Source organism: Triturus cristatus, chromosome 3_2 (genome assembly GCF_964204655.1).
Source record: "Triturus cristatus chromosome 3_2, aTriCri1.1, whole genome shotgun sequence".
In the NCBI taxonomy this organism is placed as follows: domain Eukaryota; kingdom Metazoa; phylum Chordata; class Amphibia; order Caudata; family Salamandridae; genus Triturus; species Triturus cristatus.
The window spans coordinates 592,062,607-592,084,776 of NC_140584.1; the positions used below are offsets into that span (position 1 = coordinate 592,062,607).

At 49.0% G+C, this 22,170-nt stretch overlaps 1 protein-coding gene across 1 annotated transcript in view; it reads right to left on the reverse strand.

Moving 5' to 3' along the window:
* Positions 1-22,170, reverse strand: part of KPNA6 (karyopherin subunit alpha 6) — a 370,132-nt gene that overhangs the window by 281,206 nt on the left and 66,756 nt on the right. Inside the window, exon 3 of the mRNA XM_085648440.1 lies at positions 18,220-18,315. Coding sequence (XP_085504566.1) covers positions 18,220-18,315 — 96 coding nt within the window. The remainder of the gene's footprint in view (positions 1-18,219; positions 18,316-22,170) is intronic.

A 22,170-nucleotide genomic window follows, 5' to 3' on the forward strand; every position in this document is an offset into this window, starting at 1 on the left:
TGTCCAGCTTTTCTCCACATAGGAAAAAACCCTGCCTCTACCAGCAAAAGCCTCTGGAATGATAGAGAGGAAGGAGTGGACAGACAAGCCACATAGGCTGCCATTATGTGGCTTAGAACAGGATACTGTGCCTTTAAGAAAACTTTCCAGATTTCCAGAACTTTCCCCAGTATCCCAGAATGCCCAGCAGGTCCCTTCTACTTTCAGTTCTTTTTGAAGGCGTAGCACGCCAGACCTGTAGCATTCTACATATGAATAATTATCTCTCCACCGGGGAGGAGGGCGGGCGCTTATGACTATAACAGAGATACCCCTACTACAGAACTGGAGTTACAGAAAAGAAACTACTCCTTCTGTAGTAGGGGATCTCTGTGTATAGTCATAATCTAGTGAATAGAATGGCAAGCCCATCCCCACACAACAACAGCGGTGGAGAACAAACAAGACAAAACCACTACTGTGCGAACAAATTTCGCAGCGAAGCCTGCCCAACCTGAGCATCTGCCCTGGCATCAGAGTCCAGACAGTAATGCGCAGCAAAGGTATGGACCGACTTCCAAGTGGCCGCCTTGCAGATTTCCGCAATATGAACATTACGCAGCAAAGCCGTCGTGGCAGCTTTGCCCCTGGTGGAATGAGCCTTAGGTTTGCCCCCTAAGGTCTTATTAGCCTTTTGATAACACAATTGTATGCAGGACACAATCCACCGAGAAATGGACTGCTTAGAGGTCGCAAGACCAGTCCTGACTGATCCATAATTAACAAACAATTGGTCAGACCTACGAATCTCCTTGGTCTTATCCAGATAAAACACCCTCCGAACATCCAGGGAATGGAGAGACCTTTCCGCTGGCGAAGAGGGATTCTGAAAGAACGTAGGTAAAGTTATGGACTGGTTGACATGAAAGTCCGAGATAATCTTAGGAAGAAATTTAGGGTGAGTACGCATCACAACCTTAGCAGCATGAAATACAGTATAAGGTTCTTGACAACATAATGCCTGAAGTTCACTCACCCTGCGGGCCGATGTAATGGCCACTAGGAACGCCGCCTTCCAGGATAGGTGCTGCAATGAAGCCTTGTGAATGGGTTCCAAGGGCTCCTTCATCAGTCTGGACAGCACCACATTCAAGTCCCAGGAAGGCGAGGGAAGTCTGACGGGAGGAAACACTTTCTTCAAGCCTTCCAAAAAATCCTTGACCACAGGGATCTGAAAGAAGGAAGTCTGTGAAGGGCATTTCCTGTAAGCAGTCAAAGCAGCCAGATGAACCTTAATGGAATGGAAATTAAGGCCAGACTGCGCCAGATGTAAAAGGTACGGAAGGATGACATCTTCCTTACATGTCGTCGGATCAAAGTTCTTGGACTTACACCAGATACAGAACCTCTTCCACTTGTAGGCATAGGATGTCCTAGTGGAAGGTCGTTTAGACTCCTTCAGTATGTCCATACAATCTTCTGGTAGATTCAGATGGCCATATTGCAATATTTCAGGAGCCATGCCGCCAAACTCAAAGACGAGAGGTTGGGGTGCACCATCCGCCCCCCGAACTTCGTGAGAAGGTCCGGCCTGCACGGCAACCGCATGTGAGGAAGGAGAGACCGGTGAAGTAGGTCCGTGAACCACCACTGCCTGGGCCATTCCAGGGCGATCAGGATCATCCGCGCCCTGGACTGGGACAGTTGATGAGCACTGCCGGAATCAGGGGAATGGGTGGAAAAGCGTACAGAAAGCTGTTCGACCAATCGATCCATAGCGCATTCCCCAGCGTCCCCCGCTGGTAGTACCTGGATGCGAAGTCTCGGCATTTGCTGTTTTCGGCGGTGGCGAACAGATCTACGTCTGGAGTCCCCCACCTTGCGAAGACTTCTCCTAGTACTTCGTCGTTTATGACCCATTCGTGGTTTTCCTGAATCAGCCTGCTCAAGGCGTCCGCCTGAGCATTCTGCACCCCTGGCAGATGCGTGGCCGTAATAGTCAGTTCTCGGGCCAGCAGCCAGTGCCAGATCGCCTGCGCCTCCTGTGACAGAGTGCGCGATCTCGACCCCCCCGCTTGTTGAGGTAATACATCGTGGTTGTATTGTCCGTCTGTATCAGCAGTGAGTTGGTCTGGAAGGACGGAAGGAAGGCCTTCAGTGCCAGGAAGACAGATCTGAGTTCCAGGAAATTGATGTGGTACGTCGATTCCAAAGGAGACCACTTTCCTTTAATCTGCAAGTCCCCGGAATGCGCTCCCCAGCCCTGGAGAGACGCATCCGTCACGACACTCGTCGTGGGAATGTCCTTGTGGAAGGGAACCCCCTTGAGGAGGTTTTCCGCCGAACACCACCACTTCAGAGACTGAAGAGCATGCAGAGACAGTCGTATCTTGTCGTCCCAAGAGCCTGTCCTCTGATCCCACTGATCCTCCAAGCACTCCTGCAGTGGTCTCATGTGTAGCCGTGCGTGCGGCGTGAGGAAGATACAGGAGGTCATCGATCCCAGTAGAGAAGACACCTTCCTCACTGTCGTCGATGGAGCAGCCCTGAGGTCCTGAGCCTTCCGAAGGAGTGATAACCGTCCCTCCTCCGAAGGAGACACGCTTGCTGACCGCGTATCAATGGAGGCTCCCAGGTACTGTATGCACTGGACCGGAGTTGGGACCGATTTGGACATGTTGACGTGTAACCCCAGCTTGTGCAAGAGAGCGCACGTCCATCGGAAGTGAACTTGCGCTTCCGAGAAGGATGAAGCCTTGATCAGCCAATCGTCCAGATACGGGTAGACAAACACCTTGTTCCTTCGCAGATGTGCCGCCACCACCGCCATGCACTTCGAGAAGGTCCTGGGCGCAGACTTCAGCCCGAATGGCAGTACTGTGTATTGATAGTGATTGGCGCCGACTTGGAATCGCAGGAACTTCCTGTGCTTCCGTGCTATGGGCACATGGAAGTACGCATCCTGTAGATCTATGGCACAGAGCCAGTCTCCCCGTTGCAGCTGAGGGTAAATCTGATGCAACGATAGCATGCAAAACTTCTCTCTGCGAATCCATTTGTTTGCCTGTCGCAAATCCAGAATGGGCCTGAACTCGTTCTTGTCCTTCTTGCGAACGAGGAAGAACCGAGAGTACAGACCTCTTCCCCTTTGAGACAGAGGTACCTCTTCTACCGCCTTTTTTCTCAACAAGATGTCTGCCTCCGCCTGGAGCTCTCTCAGCTGGTACTGAGAGCTGACCGGCGGAATCGTTGGAGGCGGGCTGATAAACCGAAGACTGTATCCATTGCAAACAATATTCAGCACCCACTTGTCCGGAGTAATTTTTCTCCACTCTGCCGGAAAAAGTTGAATGCTTCCCCCCACTGGAGTGGGTAACGGTTGAGGGGGGAAGTAGCCGCTCAGGGCCGAGACCCAGCCGGGCCCTTGGTAGTGGTAGTCGCCTGCTGGCCTCCTCTACCCCTCTGGCGTTTCTGGAAGGGCTTCCGGAACTGCTGCTGTTGGTGCTGCTGCTGTCCCGAACCCTGCCCACGCCCTCTGCCCGTAGACCCGAACCGCCTCTGGAACGGGCGCTTCTTCTTCTCGGCCTTCTCCAACCCGACGGCCGTCAGGGTTTCCGCCTCCGCCTTCATGCGGGCCATCTCATCATCCGCATGTTTTCCGAACAGGGTTTCCCCCGAGAAGGGCAGGTTGGCCACTCTGTGCTGCGCCTCTGGTTTGAGGGACGTCAGGCGCAGCCACGAATGCCGCCTCTGGTGGACTCCGTGACAGTAGGCGTGGGCGGCCAACAAGGAGACATCCGCCGCCACGCCGATCACCCGATTAGAAACCAGCATGCCTTCGCACACTGTTTCCAAGAAGTCCTCCTTCCTGTCCCGGGGCAGCAGGTCCGCATACTGCTGCAGGGACTCCCACAGGGCCCGGTCGTAACGCCCCAACAAAGCCCCTGCACTCGCCGCCTTCATGGTGGTGGCGGCGGTCCCACACACCTTCCTGCCCGCAGAATCCAGCCAGCGGCTTTCTTTGTCAGGCGGGACCGTCGATGAAGGAGCGGTCGCATGTTGTTTCCTCGCCGCCGTCACGATGACCGAATCCGGCTTCGGGTCCACCCTCAAAAAGGTAGGGTCCGACTCCGGGGCCCTATACTTTTTCATGAGCCTGGAGGGGGCGGCTTTCGTCACCGCGGGAGTGAGGAACAGCTCCAACGCGGGCTCCACCAGTCCTGGTACAAGAGGCAGTAGAGGGCGAGACAGATGTTTCTTATGAAGCGTCTCGAATATCACGGACGTCGTGGGCGTCGGAACCGTCACCGTGATACCCAACTTTGCTGCACCTCTCAACAGCACCTCTTGGAAAGAGACCAAATCATCCACCGGAGACACCCTAGTCCCCGGCGAGTCCGACAGCGTCGGGGAAAAGTCTCTGGTCGAGGACCGCGTGTGCGACCTGGACCTGTGCCTCCTACGGCGTCGTCCTGAGTCCGACGATGACCGTCCATGGCTCCGTGATCTTCTCCTCCTGAGAGAGCGGGAGCGCGACCTCTTCGGCTTCGGTCTGCCCGCCGGTCTAGCCGGTCCCGGCGACCGCGGACGTCGCGGCTTCGGAGTCCCCTGCGGCGGAGTCGGGTACCTCGGAAGGGACACCGACCGCGGGGGAACCGCCGGCAGCCCCAACGGAGTGCGTGGTAACGACCGAGGTGGGGGCGGCGGAGGCAGTGGTGCTGGCAGCGGATGTGGAGGCGGTGGTGGCGGTGGCGGTGGTGTTGGCGGAGTCAGAGGGGGAGGAGGCGGTGACGTAGACATCCGAGGAGACGTATACACCACAGAGTACACCGATCCCGATGACTCGCTCTTCCTCGACGTCGATCTTCGCCGCGACGGCGATCTGCGCCTCGACGGCGACCTGCGCCTCGACGGCGATCTTCTTGGCGTCGATCGTCTCTTCGACGGCGACGGCGACCGTCTCCTCTTCACCGACGGCGAACGGCGATCTCCCCTCGACGGCGAGCGCCGACGCCGGGTCCGATCTCGACGCCGACTGCTGGACGGTGACGTCGCCGAAGATGCCGATGTAGTCGACAGCGGCCTGTTCAGGTCCCTCGACGTCTACGCCGCTTCTCCCCAGAGCCCTGGGGAGACGGCGAACAGATGGTAGTCATCCTCCTCGACGCTGCCGTCGACGCCCTCGACGTCGACGGGGAGTGGGGACGCTTACTGGTCTTCCTGCCCCTGGGGAGCCCCCCAGAGGCCTCACTATGGGCCAAATCAGCCCCTCCAGACCCACCTGGTGCCTTCAGCCTTCTCTCCTCCAGGACTTGAAGCCTGATCTTCATTCTGTCCCTCAGGGTCCTGGCTGAGAACGAGTGGCAGATATCACAGTCTTCAGGCACGTGGGACTGGGGAAGGCAACCTATACACACCTCGTGTGGATCTGTTTTAGCCTTCTTTCTACCACATTCCGGGCACTTGTCGAACAAGCCAGGCATGTTGACAGTACCAGCTACTAAGCACTTGAAAAAGTGACAAAAATTGACAAAAACGACAATAAACCCTTGAAAAGGGGAGAGCTCAATGCTCCAGGGTCCTGCTAGCAGGAGCCGGAAAAAAGAACTGAAAGTAGAAGGGACCTGCTGGGCATTCTGGGATACTGGGGAAAGTTCTGGAAATCTGGAAAGTTTTCTTAAAGGCACAGTATCCTGTTCTAAGCCACATAATGGCAGCCTATGGGGCTTGTCTGTCCACTCCTTCCTCTCTATCATTCCAGAGGCTTTTGCTGGTAGAGGCAGGGTTTTTTCCTATGTGGAGAAAAGCTGGACAGGCAGTGCTGTTTGTGGATGTTGGTGGAATTCTAGTTGAAGTGCTGGACAGTGTAGCCTGTGGGTATAGGCTGCATTATCTGTCTTTAAATTAAATTCTCTCTTAAAGGTGTATGCAGGTCTGCATGATTTGTCACCTTTAGAGATTATTTTTTATTGCTCCCGGGTCCACGCACATGGGCGGGACTATTCACTAGATTATGACTATACACAGAGATCCCCTACTACAGAACTGTAGTTCGCATTTATGCAGAGGTTCAAATGGGGGTCCCATGAGCCTTGTAAGAACAATGTTTAGATTCCACACTGGAGAGGGTGGTAATCTGGGAGAAATAATTCTTTTAAGTCCTTCCATGAAGGCTTTGATCGCAGGTACTCTAAATAGTGACAAGTGTTGTCGATTTTGTAAGTAGGCTACTAATGCTGCTAGGTGGAGACGTATGGATGAGTATGCCAAATTACATCTTTGCAAGTGCAGTAAGTAGCAAATGATGTCTTGGATGGATGCATCCAACGGGTTTATATGATTGTTAGTGCAGTAAATGGCAAATCTCTTCCATTTTGCCGCATAGCATGCTATAGTGGTAGGTCTTCTGGCCTCCTTTATAATATTCATGAAGTCTGGTGGCAGGTTTAGGTAACCGAACTCTAGGACTTCAGGAGCCAGATCGCTAGATTCAATTGACCTGGATCTGGGTGTCTGATTTCTCCATGGTTCTGGGTTAATAAGGACGGGGAGAGGTGCAGTTTTTGGTGTGGAAATAGCGAGAGTTCCAGTAGTGTTGTGAACCACGGCTGGCGTGCCCATGTGGGAGCTACTGGGATCAGTTTGAGAGACTGTTGCCTGAGCTTGCGTACCACTAATGGAATGAGTGGGAGAGGAGGAAAAGCGTACGCAAATCTGCCTGACCAGTTCATCCATATCGCATTGCCCTTTGCCTCCGGGTGGGGAAACCTGGCGGCGAAGGTTAGGCATTTTGCGTTTTCGTGTGTGGCGAACAGATCTATGTCTGGTTGGCCCCATTGTTGGAAAAAGGGCAGTAGGACTTGTGGATGTAATTCCCATTCGTGGATCTGTTGAGTTTGTCGACTTAAGAGATCGGCAATTTGATTGTGAACCCCTGGAAGGTGTTCTGCAAGTAGGTATATGTTCTGGGGAATGGCCCATCTCCAAATGTTCTGTGCGAGCTGGGACAGCTGAAGAGAATGTGTGCCTCCTTGTTTTTGTATGCAATACATGACTGTCATGTTGTCCGTCCGGATGAGAACAGTCTTGTTCTGGAGATGTAGTTGGAATGATTTTAGTGCTAGGAACACTGCTAGCAGTTCCAGGTAATTGATATGGAGCCCTTTCTGTTGAGTGGTCCATTTGCCCTGAGTGGTGTGCCCGAGGAGATGGGCTCCCCATCCTGTGAGGGATGCGTCCGTTGTCAGCACAATCTGTGGAAGAGGCTCTAGGAACGGCCGCCCTCTGGACAGGTTTTTTATGTTCCACCATTTGAGAGAGCGATGTGTGCGGCTGTCCAACACCAGATCTGTAAGTTGTCTGTGAGCTTGGTTCCACTGACGTGCTAGACATTCTGGCAAGGGACGCATTTGAAGTCTTGCATAAGGCACAATGAAGATGCATGATGCCATCATGCCTATGAGTTGCATGAACACTCTTGCTGGAAGAGTGTGTTGGGTTTGAAATTTTGCGAGAAGAGCTTGTATATTGGCTATCCTGGCTGGGCTGGGATAGGGCTTTGGAGGTGTTTATGGTGGCTCCCAGATACTGATGTATGTGAGAGGGTTGGAGATGAGATTTGGGATAGTTTATTGTGAATCCCAAGTTGTGTAAGATTTGGATAGTTTGGGGAGTGTGTAGAACACATTTGGTGAATGACTTGGCTTTTATTAGCCAGTCGTCTAGATACGGGAAGACATGAATTTGTTGTCTTCTGAGATGTGCTGCTACTACTGCTAGACATTTGGTGAATACTCTGGGCGCGGTTGTTACTCCAAATGGAAGGACTGTAAACTGGTAGTGTCGTCCGTCCGCCACAAACCTTAGGTACTTCCTGTGAGCAGGATGTATGGGAATGTGGAAGTCGGCGTCATTGAGATCTAGTGTGGCAAGGAAATCGCCTTGTTGTAGAAGTGGGATCACCTGTTGAAGAGTGATCACATGGAAATGATCCGAGTTTATATACAGGTTTAGGGGTCTGAGGTCGAGTATTGGTCTTAGAGTCCTATCTTTTTTGGGGATTAGGAAGTATAGCGAGTATACTCCTGTACCCTGATGTTGTAAGGGAACTGGCTCTATTGCGTGGTTTTGAAGCAATGAGAGAACCTCTTGTTTGAGGAGCGTGGTGACATGGAACGCTGTTTGGGTGGTATATGTGGGGGGGTAGTTGTGAGTTCCAGGCAGTAACCATACTGGATAATTTGTCTTACCCACTTGTCTGTTGTGATGGAGTTCCAGACAGGTAGGAACTGTTCGAGTCTCCCCCCCGACTGGAGTGGAATGGTCTGGGGGGACTGGAGGAAAGTCACTGTTTTGGATCAGGGGAGGTGCGAGTGTTGGTATTGCCTCAACCTCGTCCCTTGTTGTTGTTTCCTCTATATCCTCCTCTAAAATATCCTCTACTGGGGGATGTTTGTGTAGCGGGTTTGAAAGTAGAGGAGGTGTCCGCTCCCATATTCTTGGAGGCTCCTCTGTAGAAGGAGCGTCGAAAGGAGCCACGTGGTTGTGGAGACTGTAATGCTCCCATGGACTTAGCAGTCTCGGTGTCTTTTTTCATCTTTTCAAGGGCAGTGTCTACTGCTGGCCCAAATAGCTGTTCTTGGTTGAATGGCTGACTAAGTATGGTAGTTTGTACCTCTGGCTTAAAGCCTGAAATGCGTAGCCAGGCATGTCGTCTAAGGAGCACGCTTGTGTTTATTGCTCTAGAGGCAGTGTCTGCGGCGTCAAGCGCACATTTAATGGACGCATTTGAGATAAGTTTACCCTCCTGGATAAGGTCATTTGCCTGGGTTTTATATTGGTCTGGCAGATGTTGTAACAGATTCTCCAACTGGTCGTAGTGAGCCCTGTCATAGCGTGCTAGTAGGGCTTGGGTGTTGGCAATACGCCAATGGTAGGTGTATCTCCTGTGGTTTGGGAGTTGGCGCGTTTCCTAGCATTGGAAACAACTAAAGAATCCAAAGGGAGCTGTTCTTTGATGAAACAAGGATCTTCAGGGGCAGGCCTATATTTCTTTTCTATTCTTGGGTTAAGAACCCTGGCACGGACGGGGTCTTTAAATACCTCTGGGGCGTGTTTTATGACTCCTTTAATCATAGGTAAAATTTGTACCGACTTTTGAGACTGCTCAAAAGTATCTAATAGGAAGTCTTCCTCAGGTGCGTCGGAAAGCATGGTGACGCCATGGTAAAGTGCTGCTCTATTTAATAATTGGCCAAACCCCAGGTTATCATCTAGAGGTGATGGTTTGGAGGGAGATGGTTGAGGGTCAGGCATGTCTGGTAAAGGGAATGCCCAATCATCCAGTGGTGCGGCATCTGGATCCGTGAATGGATCATTAGGATCACCCCCTCCCCCTAGGTCATCATCATCATCCTGTGGAGGTGGTGTATGTGATGGAGAGGGTAGAGGTAAGGGTAGTGTAGGCAGAGGGGGTGGGGTAGAAGGTATTCTGGAAGAGGAAGGAGGAATAGGTGATTTTGCAGAGTCCTTCTTGTTTATAGGAACTGGGGCAGGTGGTGTGTCCAGTTTCCGTTTTTTACATGGCACCGCGGTGACATGTCCAATCTTTGGTTTAATATAGATCTTTTTCTGTCTTGGATCAATGGGATCTGAAAGGAATAGTTCTTATTCCTCGGGAACAGTTCTTGGCGCCGATTTTTTCGGTTCCGATCGAGGTTTTGGTTGATCGTGGAGTTTTTGGCTTCAGGGGGTGTGTGAGAGTCCTTAGCCGGTGGTTTCGGTGCCGATGATGTTTTCGGAGCCGAAGTTGTATCTTGAGCTTGGAAACTTTTGGTGCCGGTTTATCTATGGGCCTCGATGTTTTCGGTGCCAAAGGCGTCGGAGCCGATTTCGGTGCCGAGAGGTCTTTTGTCTTCGGTGCCGAAGGTGGCGGTGGAACAATGATATGCGGCTTGCTCGGGCCCGAGCTACTGGAAGGCTTATGTTTCTTCGGAGCTGAGCCCGGAGGCGGGGCTTCTGAAGGATGTTTTCGGTCTCGACTGAGGCCAGCAGGCGAAGTCTTGACCAATGCCTTTGGTTTTGGAGGGGTTGGGGCAGGGGCAGGAGTACTCACGCGTTGCCCAGGTGTAATGGGGTCGTCTGAGTCGTCTGCTTCGGAGATGATTTGTAGATCCTCGGAATCTTCTTCCGGGACATCGGGACCCTCAAAGATGTTTTCTGGTTCCGGAGCTGGTCTCTGTGCCATGATGTGGCATCGAGCCCTTCGATCTCGAATGGTCTTTTTGGATCGAAATGCTGGACAGCTGGACTCGTCGTGTTCCGGTGATAGGCACAGGTTGCAGACTTTGTGGTGGTCACGGTGTGGAAATTTTGCTCCATTTTTTGAAAGGCGTCCTTTCCATGAGCCGTAGGCCTCACGGCGTGGATAGGCCCAGCGGCCCGCGTCGACGTCCGGAATCGAGCCGATGAAATCCATGTCCAGAACAGCTCTGATGAAAAGGGAGTCAGTTGTGACTGTCAAGCTGATCATGAATCCCAGCGAGTGCTGGAGGTTCGCCGTAGTCTGGAGGTGCGAGAAATCTACCGGAGGGCGAGTCCGCCTTCAGCAGTTAATCGTCGAGGTAGGGGGCAGACTGGAATTCAAGGCCTCCATAGGTGTGCTGCGACTACCACCATCACCTTGTGTCCTGTAAATCCAACGCTACCATCCAGTCTCCCGGGGCTAGGGCAGACAGGCCCTGAGCAAGTGTGAGCATTTTGAATTTTTCCTGTTTGAGCAAGAGATTTAGAAGGTGCAAATCTAGTATAGGACGGAGGCCACTGGCCTCCTTAGGCACTAGAAATTTGCGGTAATAGCAACTATGACCTACTTCTGATTCCAGCACATTCTCTATTGCTACCTTGGCAGAGGGAGCCAGCACTTTCTGTTGGAGTAGGGAAAGAGGGTCCTCCCTCACCAACCAGTCATAAGTGGGTGGCATGGGTGGAGGGGCAGCCACAAAGGGAAGGAAGTAACCCCTTTGTACAATCTGTAGTACCCAATGGTCTCAGGTTATTGACCTCCAGTGGGGCAGGTGATAGCTTATCCTATCACATACCCATGCTGGTAGGTGGGCTAGCTAAAGGGGCTTGGAGGTTGCGGCTGCTGGGGGAGTGGTGGACTAGCCCGAACTCTGGCTACCTGTCCCACACGGTCTGTGGCAACCACGTCCGCAACCACTAAAAGGTGTGGAAGCTTGCCAGTCCCGGTGGCTTGGGAAGGGGGTACTGACGTGGTTGGAAGTCCCTTCTGTGGCCACGAAAGGCAGACTAGGGCTGGTGAGGGTTCATAAAGACACCCAAGGACCTGGCTGCAGTACTGGCACCCTTAAAGCGCTCTAGAGCCAAGTCCACCTTCTCTCCTAAGAGATGGGAGTCATCAAGAAAGGTCCATAAGCGATGCTTCGACATCCCTGGTACCGCCAGTTCTCAGCCAGCATGGCACCGAAGAGCCACAGACCAAGAAATCACTCTGCCCAGTGAATCAGTCATGCCCTAACGACAACATATGGCAAACTTTGCTGCATCTCTCCCGAAAAAGTATGACTCTGACCTCCTCAAAGACCATTGGCAGCACTTGTGCAACTGAGTCCCAGATTGTATGGAAATAACAGCGCAAGGTGCATGTGGTGTTCACCAACCGCAGTGCTATGCCAACAGAAGAGAACATTCTCTTAATAAATGTATCCAGCTTCTTCGACTCCCTATCCAGTGGAGTGGAAGAAAACGCACCTTGGTTAATTCTGGAAGTGGAGGCCTGTTCCATCAAGCTCTCCGGAATGGGTGCTGGGTGAGGAAACTGGAGTCCCCTGCAGTGGGGTTGTGGTGGCATGCAATTGCCCAATGAATAGGAACCCCTGTGCAGGCTTGGACCAGGCCCAAGGAGAACATCAGTAAGGGATTCATTAAAGGGGAGCAAGGGTTTGGAGGGGGCAGTCCGGGTTGAAACACATCCATCAAGACATTAGTCTCGACTGCCACTGAGGGCAACTGAAGGTCCATGACCTCAGCCACCCTACGCACCACCATAGCAAAAGAGGCCCCCTCATCCGTAACCACAGTAGGAGGGGAGACCAAGCCAGTGTCAGATGAGGTGTCTAATCCATTGGCATCCACCAGATCCTTAAACCAGGTGCCCTCAGTATCATTCAACTGGTGGCAATATACATCAGGGTCGCCATACACTTCCCATTCATCCCCTGTACCAGACCTGTCATAGACCTAAGGTCCTGACTCTGACCCATAAGACATGGTCCGGGCGAAGCCGGTCTTGCTATGTGTCGGAGTCGAGGACTATGTGGATGATGTCCTCAACTGTGTCGGCAAAGGTCTCAGCCTCGCTGGCGATGCAGCTCCGGATGCAGCAACGGATCCATGGGGCCTGACTGGGGTCATGAACGCACCCGCCAGTGGAAATCCACTAGGTGCCCCTCCCGAACCCAAGGGCACGAAGGCACTTCAGGTGAGTCGGGCAGCCCAAAAATGAGGTAAACGGCCTCATGGAACTCACGTAATAGGGCGGGGTCTCTCCGGCTCTGGAGAAGTCATACAATCATAGAGAAGCCCCCGGTTGGGGCTTCGCGGAGACACCGGGCCTTGAGTGCCACCGCTCCCTTATCTTGTCTGAAGATTTGGACGGAAGAGAAGTTGAACACTGTAGGAAAGTGGGTCTCTGTTGCAGTAAGGCCCCCACTTTTTGCCAGACTACTGATGCACTCTGACTTGATGTGCCCTGGGTCCCTGCCAATCAGGTTCCCAGGGCCTGTGTTCTTTCCACAAAACTAAACTAATTGGCATCTCTAGCCACAGGTGAGCCCCTGGTAAATGGTACCACAGGTACCCAGGGCACTGTGACCAGGGAAAACCTCCAAGGGCTGCAGCACTTATTGTGCTACCCTTGGAGGCCCTGTACCTTTACACACACAAACTGCCTTTGCAGGCGTGTGGTTTTGTGCAGAACAAAGTGAAAAGTTGACCTGGCACACATCCCTGTGTGCCATGCCTACAACCCTCTGCCCTGACATAGGTCAGACACCCCTCTACCTGGGTCCCTATACCAGTGGTGAGGGTACAGGTGCATGAGCCCTGCACCCCTACAGTATCAAAGTCAATTTTTAGACATTGTAAGTGCAGTGCTGCCATTAATGGTATATGGTGCTGGGAGCTCCACAGCACCATAATGGCTACATTGAAAACTGAGAAGTTTGGTATCAAACCTCAGTGCATTAAACCCTCACTGATGACAGTGTGGGATTTAATGAAAAATGCACAGAAAGGACATCTTGGAGATGCACCCTGAAAACTAACCTACCACTAGTGTCCAGGCTGTGTGGCTGCTTTCAGCTGCCACCACCCGACAGGTTTCTGGACCCCTGGTTTGAGAGCCTGCTGCTCTCTGGGCCCTGAAACAATGCACATCCTGGGATGAGGTGCAAAGCCTACTCTGCCAGAATAGCCAGGGTTCATGAAGGGGAAGCCGCCTTTGTGAGCTTCCCCAGGCCACTTGCTGCTTTCAGCACTGGTTCTGACCCCCACGTTAGGCGGAAGAACCAGCGGGAAAAACAAGTGAGGAAGAGAGGTGTGCCAACTCTGCCAGGTCCACCCCTCAGGTGGGGGGAGACGAGGTGAAGCACATCTCTCAGTCCCCATCATCTTGCAGATGGGGGACTCAGCCAACCAGGGACAGCCTAACGCCCCCCTCACACTTGAGGGTGGCATAATAGGGGGTGTACCCACCCCAGGGAAGGGATCCATTGGTTCCTATCTTTTACCTACTTGTGACGCCCCTAAATCTAGTATTACGGGGCATCCCTAAACCTTGCCTCCTCAGACAAGAACCTGCAACAAGAAAAGAAGAATGATCGAACAGCTGTGCCAAAGCTAACAAGAGGAAGACGCCCACTGACTTGGTTCCAGCCCTACCGGCCTGTCTCCACCTCGAACCTGTTCCTGCGAAAACCCGGTCTGTCCTGCAGCCAGCAACCTCGACAACCCCGGAGGACCTGCTTGCCTTCAACCACAAAGACTTTGTGTCCCACGAACACCAGATTTGTTCATCTGCAACCTCTGGCTCAGACCGGACACCACGAATCTGCACCACTCTGCACCCGCCGTCCACGGCTCGAGCAGGTAAACACCTTGAGGAGGTCGCCCAGGCGATCCTGACCCGAGATCCGCCGACCCCGGACCTGCCTCAAGCCTCCAGCCGGCGCCTGCAGCCTAAATCCAGAAGGTAACCACAACCAGGAGCTGGTAAGAAGATCCGACCCCAAAAGACACCCCTGCACCCGACGCCCCACGAACTTGGTTGGCCAAACAGACGGTGCCTAACCAACCCCCAACTTGCTTCTCAAAGTGGTGGTAGCACCCAGAAGACCTTCGCCCCCCAAGCGTGCAGTGCCATTGCAAACCGGAGGTTCCCCATAGCAAACAGGGTGCCCGATGCCAAAACAGCACCCTGGACCAGGCCGCCCCAGTTCCGCTGAGGGTGGACCTTTGGAGCTACTTTGTTTCCCCATTTGCCCTGAGCTAAAGTCTAGGAGTTTGGCTCCCACAACCAAGTGGCCTGCTCGTCAGCAGTCTCCAACCGGAGGCCCCCTATCCCATATTGGATAACATTGGGCCTCAGCACTCTGCACCCGGACGCCCTAGTGCCACTGAAGGTGTAACAAGAGTGCATACTTGACCCTGGGGGACCCCCAAGTCTACCCCCAGAACCTCAACTCCCACTACCAAATACTTACCTTAAAACTGATAACACTATTTTCCTCCATGGGCTAACATTGACTGTTTTTCTTGGAAAAGTTTCTTGGTGTGGAGTTTGCAAACCTAAAGAAATTCTTTAAAATTGCACTGTTTAACAAAAACGATTTTACTTACCTGTTAACAGGAAATGTCCCAGAGTAGTATCTAGGTATACTACTCTGTGTAAGGAAAGTAATTCAAAAAGTAACTTACCTGGTATTGTACTGAAATGCCCATTCAAGTCTATGTACTGTTTTTACAAAGTATTGCATTTCTCTGCAACCATACTGTAAGTCAAACAAAGAGCATATGCAATTACAATTCAAACTGTTTACAAATTGCATTACTACTGTAAAGTATTTATTGCTTACCTGTGCCAGGCTTGCTCGGTTCTAGAAAATAACATAACTAAAAGAAATATTTTCATCCAAAAACAATTGGTCTGAAGTTCAGTCTTTGAGTGTGTGAATTAATTTACTGGTCGAGTGTGTAGAACAAATGCTTAACATTGTCCTTTGATACGGTCTTACTGCTCGATTACACTACCACAAATAGAGAGTGAGGTGCTATCTAACTTTACCTCTGCCTACCTTTGGGGTTCCACTGGACTCTGTGCACACTATACCTAATTTTGGTACAGTATATACAGAGCCAGCCTCCTACAAAGACCTCTTCGACAACTTATTTTTGTGCGACTTACTAGATGCGTACTTCGACCAGGACACCGACTGTCACTGAGTCTCTGCGAACGGTCCTGAGACCTTTCACATGACATACGATCTTGCATGGTCTGAAGTTGGGTGGCAAGAAGCTTGAGAGTACGTTCCCTAAGCATCTTCAGGTTTATGGTGCGGCAATCCTCACAGACCTTTGGGTTGTGATCCTTCTTGACACAATACAAACAGATCAAGTTGTGGTCTGTCCCAGACATCTGCCTGTGCCAGGCGCCACATGGTTTGAAAACAGACAGTTTCTTGGGGGACATCCATATCACATGAGGTGAAAGGGTATCTTCTAAAATGTTACTGATAAAATGTCAAAAAAGTCAGTCAAAAAGATACAGAGGTGTAGCTCTTCAAAGACCTGCGCTATCTGGCGTGGAAAGGAAAGAACTGACATCAGTTCCCCAAGGTGGTAGCTATGTAGGTACTGCATACGTCATTTCAGATACTGCTGACGCGGAGCCCAACTCCACCAACTACCAGCTCCACGGGTACTGCTCAGAAATTTCCGGATCAAGCCGGATGCCTGGTGATAATTTTAAAATAAGGAATCTGTGGCTAAAGACTAAAGCTGGAAGCCACAAGGCCCAGATCTCACCATCACTCATGGGTTTTCAAATTCAGCTGAACAGTGAAAGTCCAGGTGCTTTCCTTCGACCAGAGCTTAAGGAGCTGCAGTTGGTATCCAGTCCATTAGTGTATCAAAACAGGCTATAAAAAGCAAGTTAAGCATGACCTTCATTAAGAAAAGGGACACAGAAACTAACAATTGAAAACTCTGCAATGAATACAAGCAAAATAGAAAAACATTGGAAAACAGCAAAAGAACAGTAAGAAATTGGGTTATTAATAGAGGAGGTTAAGTATCCACCTTAAGTAATATTCGCAAGCCGTATCTGAGTGAATGCTCAAAGTCAACAAATTAACCTGAGCTCAACACCCTGGTAACAATAGCACAGAGAAACAAGTTACTTACCTTCGGTAACGCTTTTTCTGGTCGATACAGTATCTGCCTGTGGATTCCTCACCTTGTGAATATCCCCTGCGCAAGCAACATTCGGAAACTTTTGTAGCAGTCCACGCCGATGGGGGTCGAAGATGACGTCACAGAGACACGGCTCTGCTCGAGACTTCGGGAAGGGCAAAGGTAATTTTCTTGAAAGACCCTTTTACAAAATATTTATTACTAATCAGAGTTCACCAGTAAATTGGGCTTGTGATAAATATTTAGAACAGTCTAAAAATGAAATTTGTAGCCAATTCCTAGCCGGAGATAACATTTATTAAAATTAATATTGTATTCCAATGCTCTCCTGGAACAGTCAACCCAGCTGCAGTGAAAATAGCTTTTAGGGCCTTTTCAATATAAGGATATGTTTAAAAGCAGGGCATGCAAAGGTTTAATGTTAAATACCATGCACCCTGACTTACGGGCAATAGGAATTAATTACTATTTAAAGGGAAGGTTTAGGCCTGTCAAAAGGGGTTATTTTGTCAAATCAAATTTGCAGTTAAAACTGCAGAGCCAGGCTATAATGGTAGGCCTGGAAACAGGTTTGCTGAGTAAATACAGGCGGTAGCACTTTGGGTGCTGCAGCCCACGAGTTACATTTAACTACAGGCCCAGAGTACACTCTGTACTATATACTAAGGACTTATTTTAAGTTAAATATGCTAATCAAGTATACACAAATTTAATTATGCTAAAAGAGGGAACCACAAGAACTTTACTACTGGTTAGCAGGAGTAAAGTATGCACAGTTCTATGTTCAACAAAAATGGGGTTCAGTAAAAAGACTAAAAATCCACGGTAACCCTGCCGTAAGGGCAAATTTTCAACTAGGACCAAGTGCATACGCTGATCACATGGGCTTCGGGACAGCTAAATATATGCATGTACTTCTTGTTGTTTAAAAGTATTTTCCTATCAAAGAGTCAGACCCAGAAGGACAGCGGAGCTCTGTACATAGCATGAAGAATCACTGTACATAGCAATACTTTATAATAATACTCAGAAGGTGACAGCAACATACTTAGCAACGTACAGAATACACTGCCATGTTGCCATTGAGACAAATTAGGTACATTGTCATTTCAGAGTTTGGGCATATTTTTGTAGTGGGTGGAACAACCACCATTCATTAGTGAAGAGTTAAAAGCATCCACTGGCAATCTAATGACTTTGTGGATTAATTAAATGAATGAATGTATGATTCATAGAGCTCGTCCTGGACTAAAATGACAAACGACAACAGTATAGTGCAGAGAGGTAGAGCGTGAGACAATCACAGAGTAGGGTAGATTCCTGGCTACTTTTCATGACCTATTGTATTGCTGCTACTTTGTTCCTAACGTGTGTTGAAGAGGAATGGCTGAACTCACAGAGGATCTATGAATATATGGAGAAGGAACAATACAGGGAAAACACAAGGAAAAGTCCAGAATGTTTGCATGGCTACATGTGGCACATGGGATGATGGGACAAGTAACAGAATTATGCAACGTTCTAAAGGGTGCTCTCTGTCAATGTGAAATAGGAACTGATAAGAGTCTTAGAATAGTGTAGTGTGGTTGAACTGAGCATTGAAAATTCATAAGCACTTTCAAAAACCAACTAAATATGAACAGAGTGGTTTTCGCCTTACTTCCTCTTAACTGTAGTTCAATATATGCAGAAACAATCTGTTGGCAACACTGCATTCTGGGAAGATATTACACAGAAGAAACACCTTACCCCAGTTGTGGTAGATGTGACGAAGGAGTCCATGATGGGGCCATCATACATTGCAGAGTCTTCGTTAAATAGCTCTACGTTTCTTCTCTTAAAAAGCTGAAAATTCAAGAAATTCAAGAACTGATGAGTAAATCCAAGTAGCTAGATTTGTGATTGGACCGATGGACAATTTAGGTGAGTAATGGTCATGAAAGCAACACAAAGCATTCAACTACTGTTAACAAACCGAGAAATAACAGGAAGGACTATTTACAGGAGTGTCACCATATCCAGAATACTATTACTTTGCTTTTCATTATTGCACAACATAGGGTCATTGGTAACTTCTGGGACTGGAGACTGCTTAATAAATACAAACATACAAAATATAATCACTGAATATCTTACAATACAGTTCAATAAGGCACTAGATAATAGTTTAATTGCCCAAACCCGTTTACTATAATTCTCAATTGACCAAGAGCAGCTCTTATCAAGTGGTCACCTGAAAACTCTTTCGGAAACTGCCCCTTTCCATGTCATCTGTATAATACTGAATCTAATCTTTATCACTATTCTTAACAGTTAAGCAATTTATTATGTGTTCGAAAAAGTGATATGTTTCATGAGAATATCATAAATTACAAATTAATAAACAGTACCATTTCACAATAATCCGGTTTTGATAATTTTGATGTACTACCTTTGTGATTTAATTTCCAGTAAATGCTACACTTTCAGGGTTGTAGCTGCAAGAGCAAAACGATTAAAGCATATCTTTTCAGCACTCTGTGGCTTTTAATCCCATCTACCTCCTGTTGACCTCACTCATAGGTCTACAAACAAAGCACTTTACCGAGTGCCTGAAAGGCAGCAGAGTTGAAATACTGTTTGATGCTTGATGTTTTTAGAGAAGAGTGGATGATATGTTTAAATGGGTTTTGGCACATCTTGAGATAATGGCGACATTAAGGAGTTGAGAGGGTGAAACAGTAGTAGAAGCTTGTAGACTTCAGTATGATTTTTATACCCACTGATTTCAACAAAATACACAATTTTCGCTTTTTCTATTTTCTCTGCAGAGATCTGAACTCATGTAAATGGGTGGCCCCGACCAACAGCATATAGATCTGCAATATGGGATGGAACCTCAGAAGAGGATACACAATTCACTCATTTTGCCTTTAATTAGCGGGCATAGCATGTTGTAGAAAATCACCTCAGCTTGCTAAATGTGTACACCACTTTAGAATGTTGTGGGTGGGGACATATCCTTTGGGGAGCTCCACAAAGAAAAAAAGAATAGTACAACATGATACTATTCCCACTTCAGCCAATTTTTAATAGGTGCAGTTTACCCAGCCTCTGGTTCACTTTTACATGCCAGATCTAGGTAACTTAGAATCACAAAGGCTACTGGCAGCATACAGTCAAATTTACTTAAAGCACGCCACAAAAATCAGTGAACTGTAAACAAAAACAAGCATTGGCATAGCCAATAGGGCTCGCATTTGGGACCTTATGAGTTTAGCCATGCATTTTTAACATTGCAAATAACAATGCATTTATTTTTGTTTTTAAAACATAAATAAAAGGCATGGTCATTTACAATGCCAATAGCATAAACTCGCGTAAATGCGAGACCTATTGCACTACAAAATGCTCATTTTGTTGAGGGACAATGTTTTATAGAGAAACAGTTCCAACAGGAGCACCAAACTCTGCTAAGGGGTTAACACCACACTCCTCTGTATTTCAGATGCTCAAGAGAGTAAGGTGGAGCACCGTGTCAAAGGCTGTATTTCTGTGCTTCTTCTCGAAAGCAAAAACAATCTAATTACCACCAACCATGGAACACCAGGATAATTTCCAATTCCATCTCTGGTCCTAATATTTAAGGAAAGCGCATTATCCTGTATTAAAAATATACTGTACCCCAATATTCCAGGACTTGAGTCAGATTAGTAGTTTATCCAGTTTTTGCAATGCTTCCGGTTATTAGGCCGAGAAAGCAAAAGACACACAACTGATTGACAGAATGGAGAACAAATCAAAACATTCACCCCTAGTCAAGAGATCTGGGTTAAATCCATCATTCTTTTACTCATCATGCCACCCCAGTTTAGAACTGGCCATATGCAAATCAGTCTTGACCCTCATGGGAACAGTCCAGCCCGAACTGCCAAGCCAGGTCCTCCCTGGACCAGAAACAAGTATCCTAGGACCGGTTTCGGGGTTTCACCCCTCTTCAGTCAGGATAGCTTGATTCCAGTGGCACAGTGAGCTCAGGACGCGCATCAGGTACAGTTTGCCATTCTGTCCCAGCATTACCTCTGTATTGAAGAGTAATTGCATTTATATATCGTTTCATGCACCTGACAGGGCGCCGAAGCGTCAGCTAGGAGAAACCCGGAGTCCTACACACACTACAGGAGGCCGCAGCCTCCCTCACCCACCCACACAGCGGCAGCCATGATCCAGGCAGCTGCTGCAGTGATGTGCAGGAATTCTCTGCCCGTCCCCACCTGCTCCAGGCAGAGCATTGATGTCAATGTCAAGCCAGGCACACACAACGAGGCCGCCGCATTTCATTCTTGCTAAGAAAAAAAAAAAAAAGTATTACTGCTTCCAGGGAGCGAGGGATCAAATTACAAGGCAACTGACACGGCCTGCCAGACACACACAGCGTTTCCCTTGCGGGAGCGAGCAGAGGCACAGTCTGTTTGCAAGATAATTACAAACAGATGTCGATAAAGCTCGCTCCTGCAATGGAAACGCCAAATGTGCACGCGTTGCAATTGAAAGCAATGCAAAGCGTGCACTTTTTGGGCAAAAAAGCTGAATGATTCCAAGAGGTCCCCTCCTATGCAACGCATGCGCGCTGGGTAGGCGAGACCTAAAAATGATACCATTCTCTAATGCAGCGAGATAAACCAGTTACACAACGGGCAAAGCACTGGCATCAGAAGATACAAAGCCGAGTAAGAGCACCATGTGAAGGAATAGGTGGACTATAATGGAAAAGAAACCACTACATCCTTCAAGAAAAAGCAAACCATATGATCATATATATACACACACATTACCTACTGGCGGTCGCCAGTAGGTAGTTATAGTTAGGACCACGTTTCCATAGGAAATCCGCAACATTCTATTTTGAATAACTTTGGCGCCGGTTGACGAATCCTCGCGAATTTTTCAAAATAGGTGAGCGCTACGCTCCGCTCCTACCCTGAAAGTCTCGGGGGGATTCGTCAAGCGGGGGCCGAGATAAAAGGGGGGTCCCAAAACACATTTTTCCCATGCATTTTTCCATAGGACCTTTAGACACAGCTACAGCCCGAACGGCTGAACAGAATTACTTGAAATTTGGCAGAGAGGTAGTCCTCAGGTCAAGGAAGTGCCTTTTGTAGGTTTGGTGTAAATCTGTTCAGTAGATTCTGAGAAAATAGCCTTTAAATCAATATATATATCTGAGCCAGCTTACGGTGCGCTTACGGTGCGCTTACCGTACGCGTACGGTGGCGTGCGCGAGCGCGATTCTGATTGGCCCTTAGATCTTAGTAAACATTCGAATCGGTCGAAACCAGGAAGCGGCGGCCGCCATTTTCTCTCTCGCACTCTGAGGGGGGAGCTGATAAACAAATGCCAAAAACATATAAAGGGGCTGTTTAGACAGCGCCCATGCACATAACCATGTTAGTTGAGTCTTCAAAGATCCCCCAAGGCAAAAAACGGTAATTTTTTATTTTTCGAAAATTTCGCCGATTACCCTTACCGTACGCGTACGGTAAATAATTATTAAAAAAAAAAAACCCCACTCTCTCCACCCCGTGTGCAAATGGTGGCCAAAGGCCACCATTTGTGCATGGCATATAAGAGCACAGCATTTCCCCAAAAAATTTCAACAGATTACCTATCACAAGGAAGTGCATAATATGTTCTCCATGTGCGCACGGTGCGCGAAGCGCA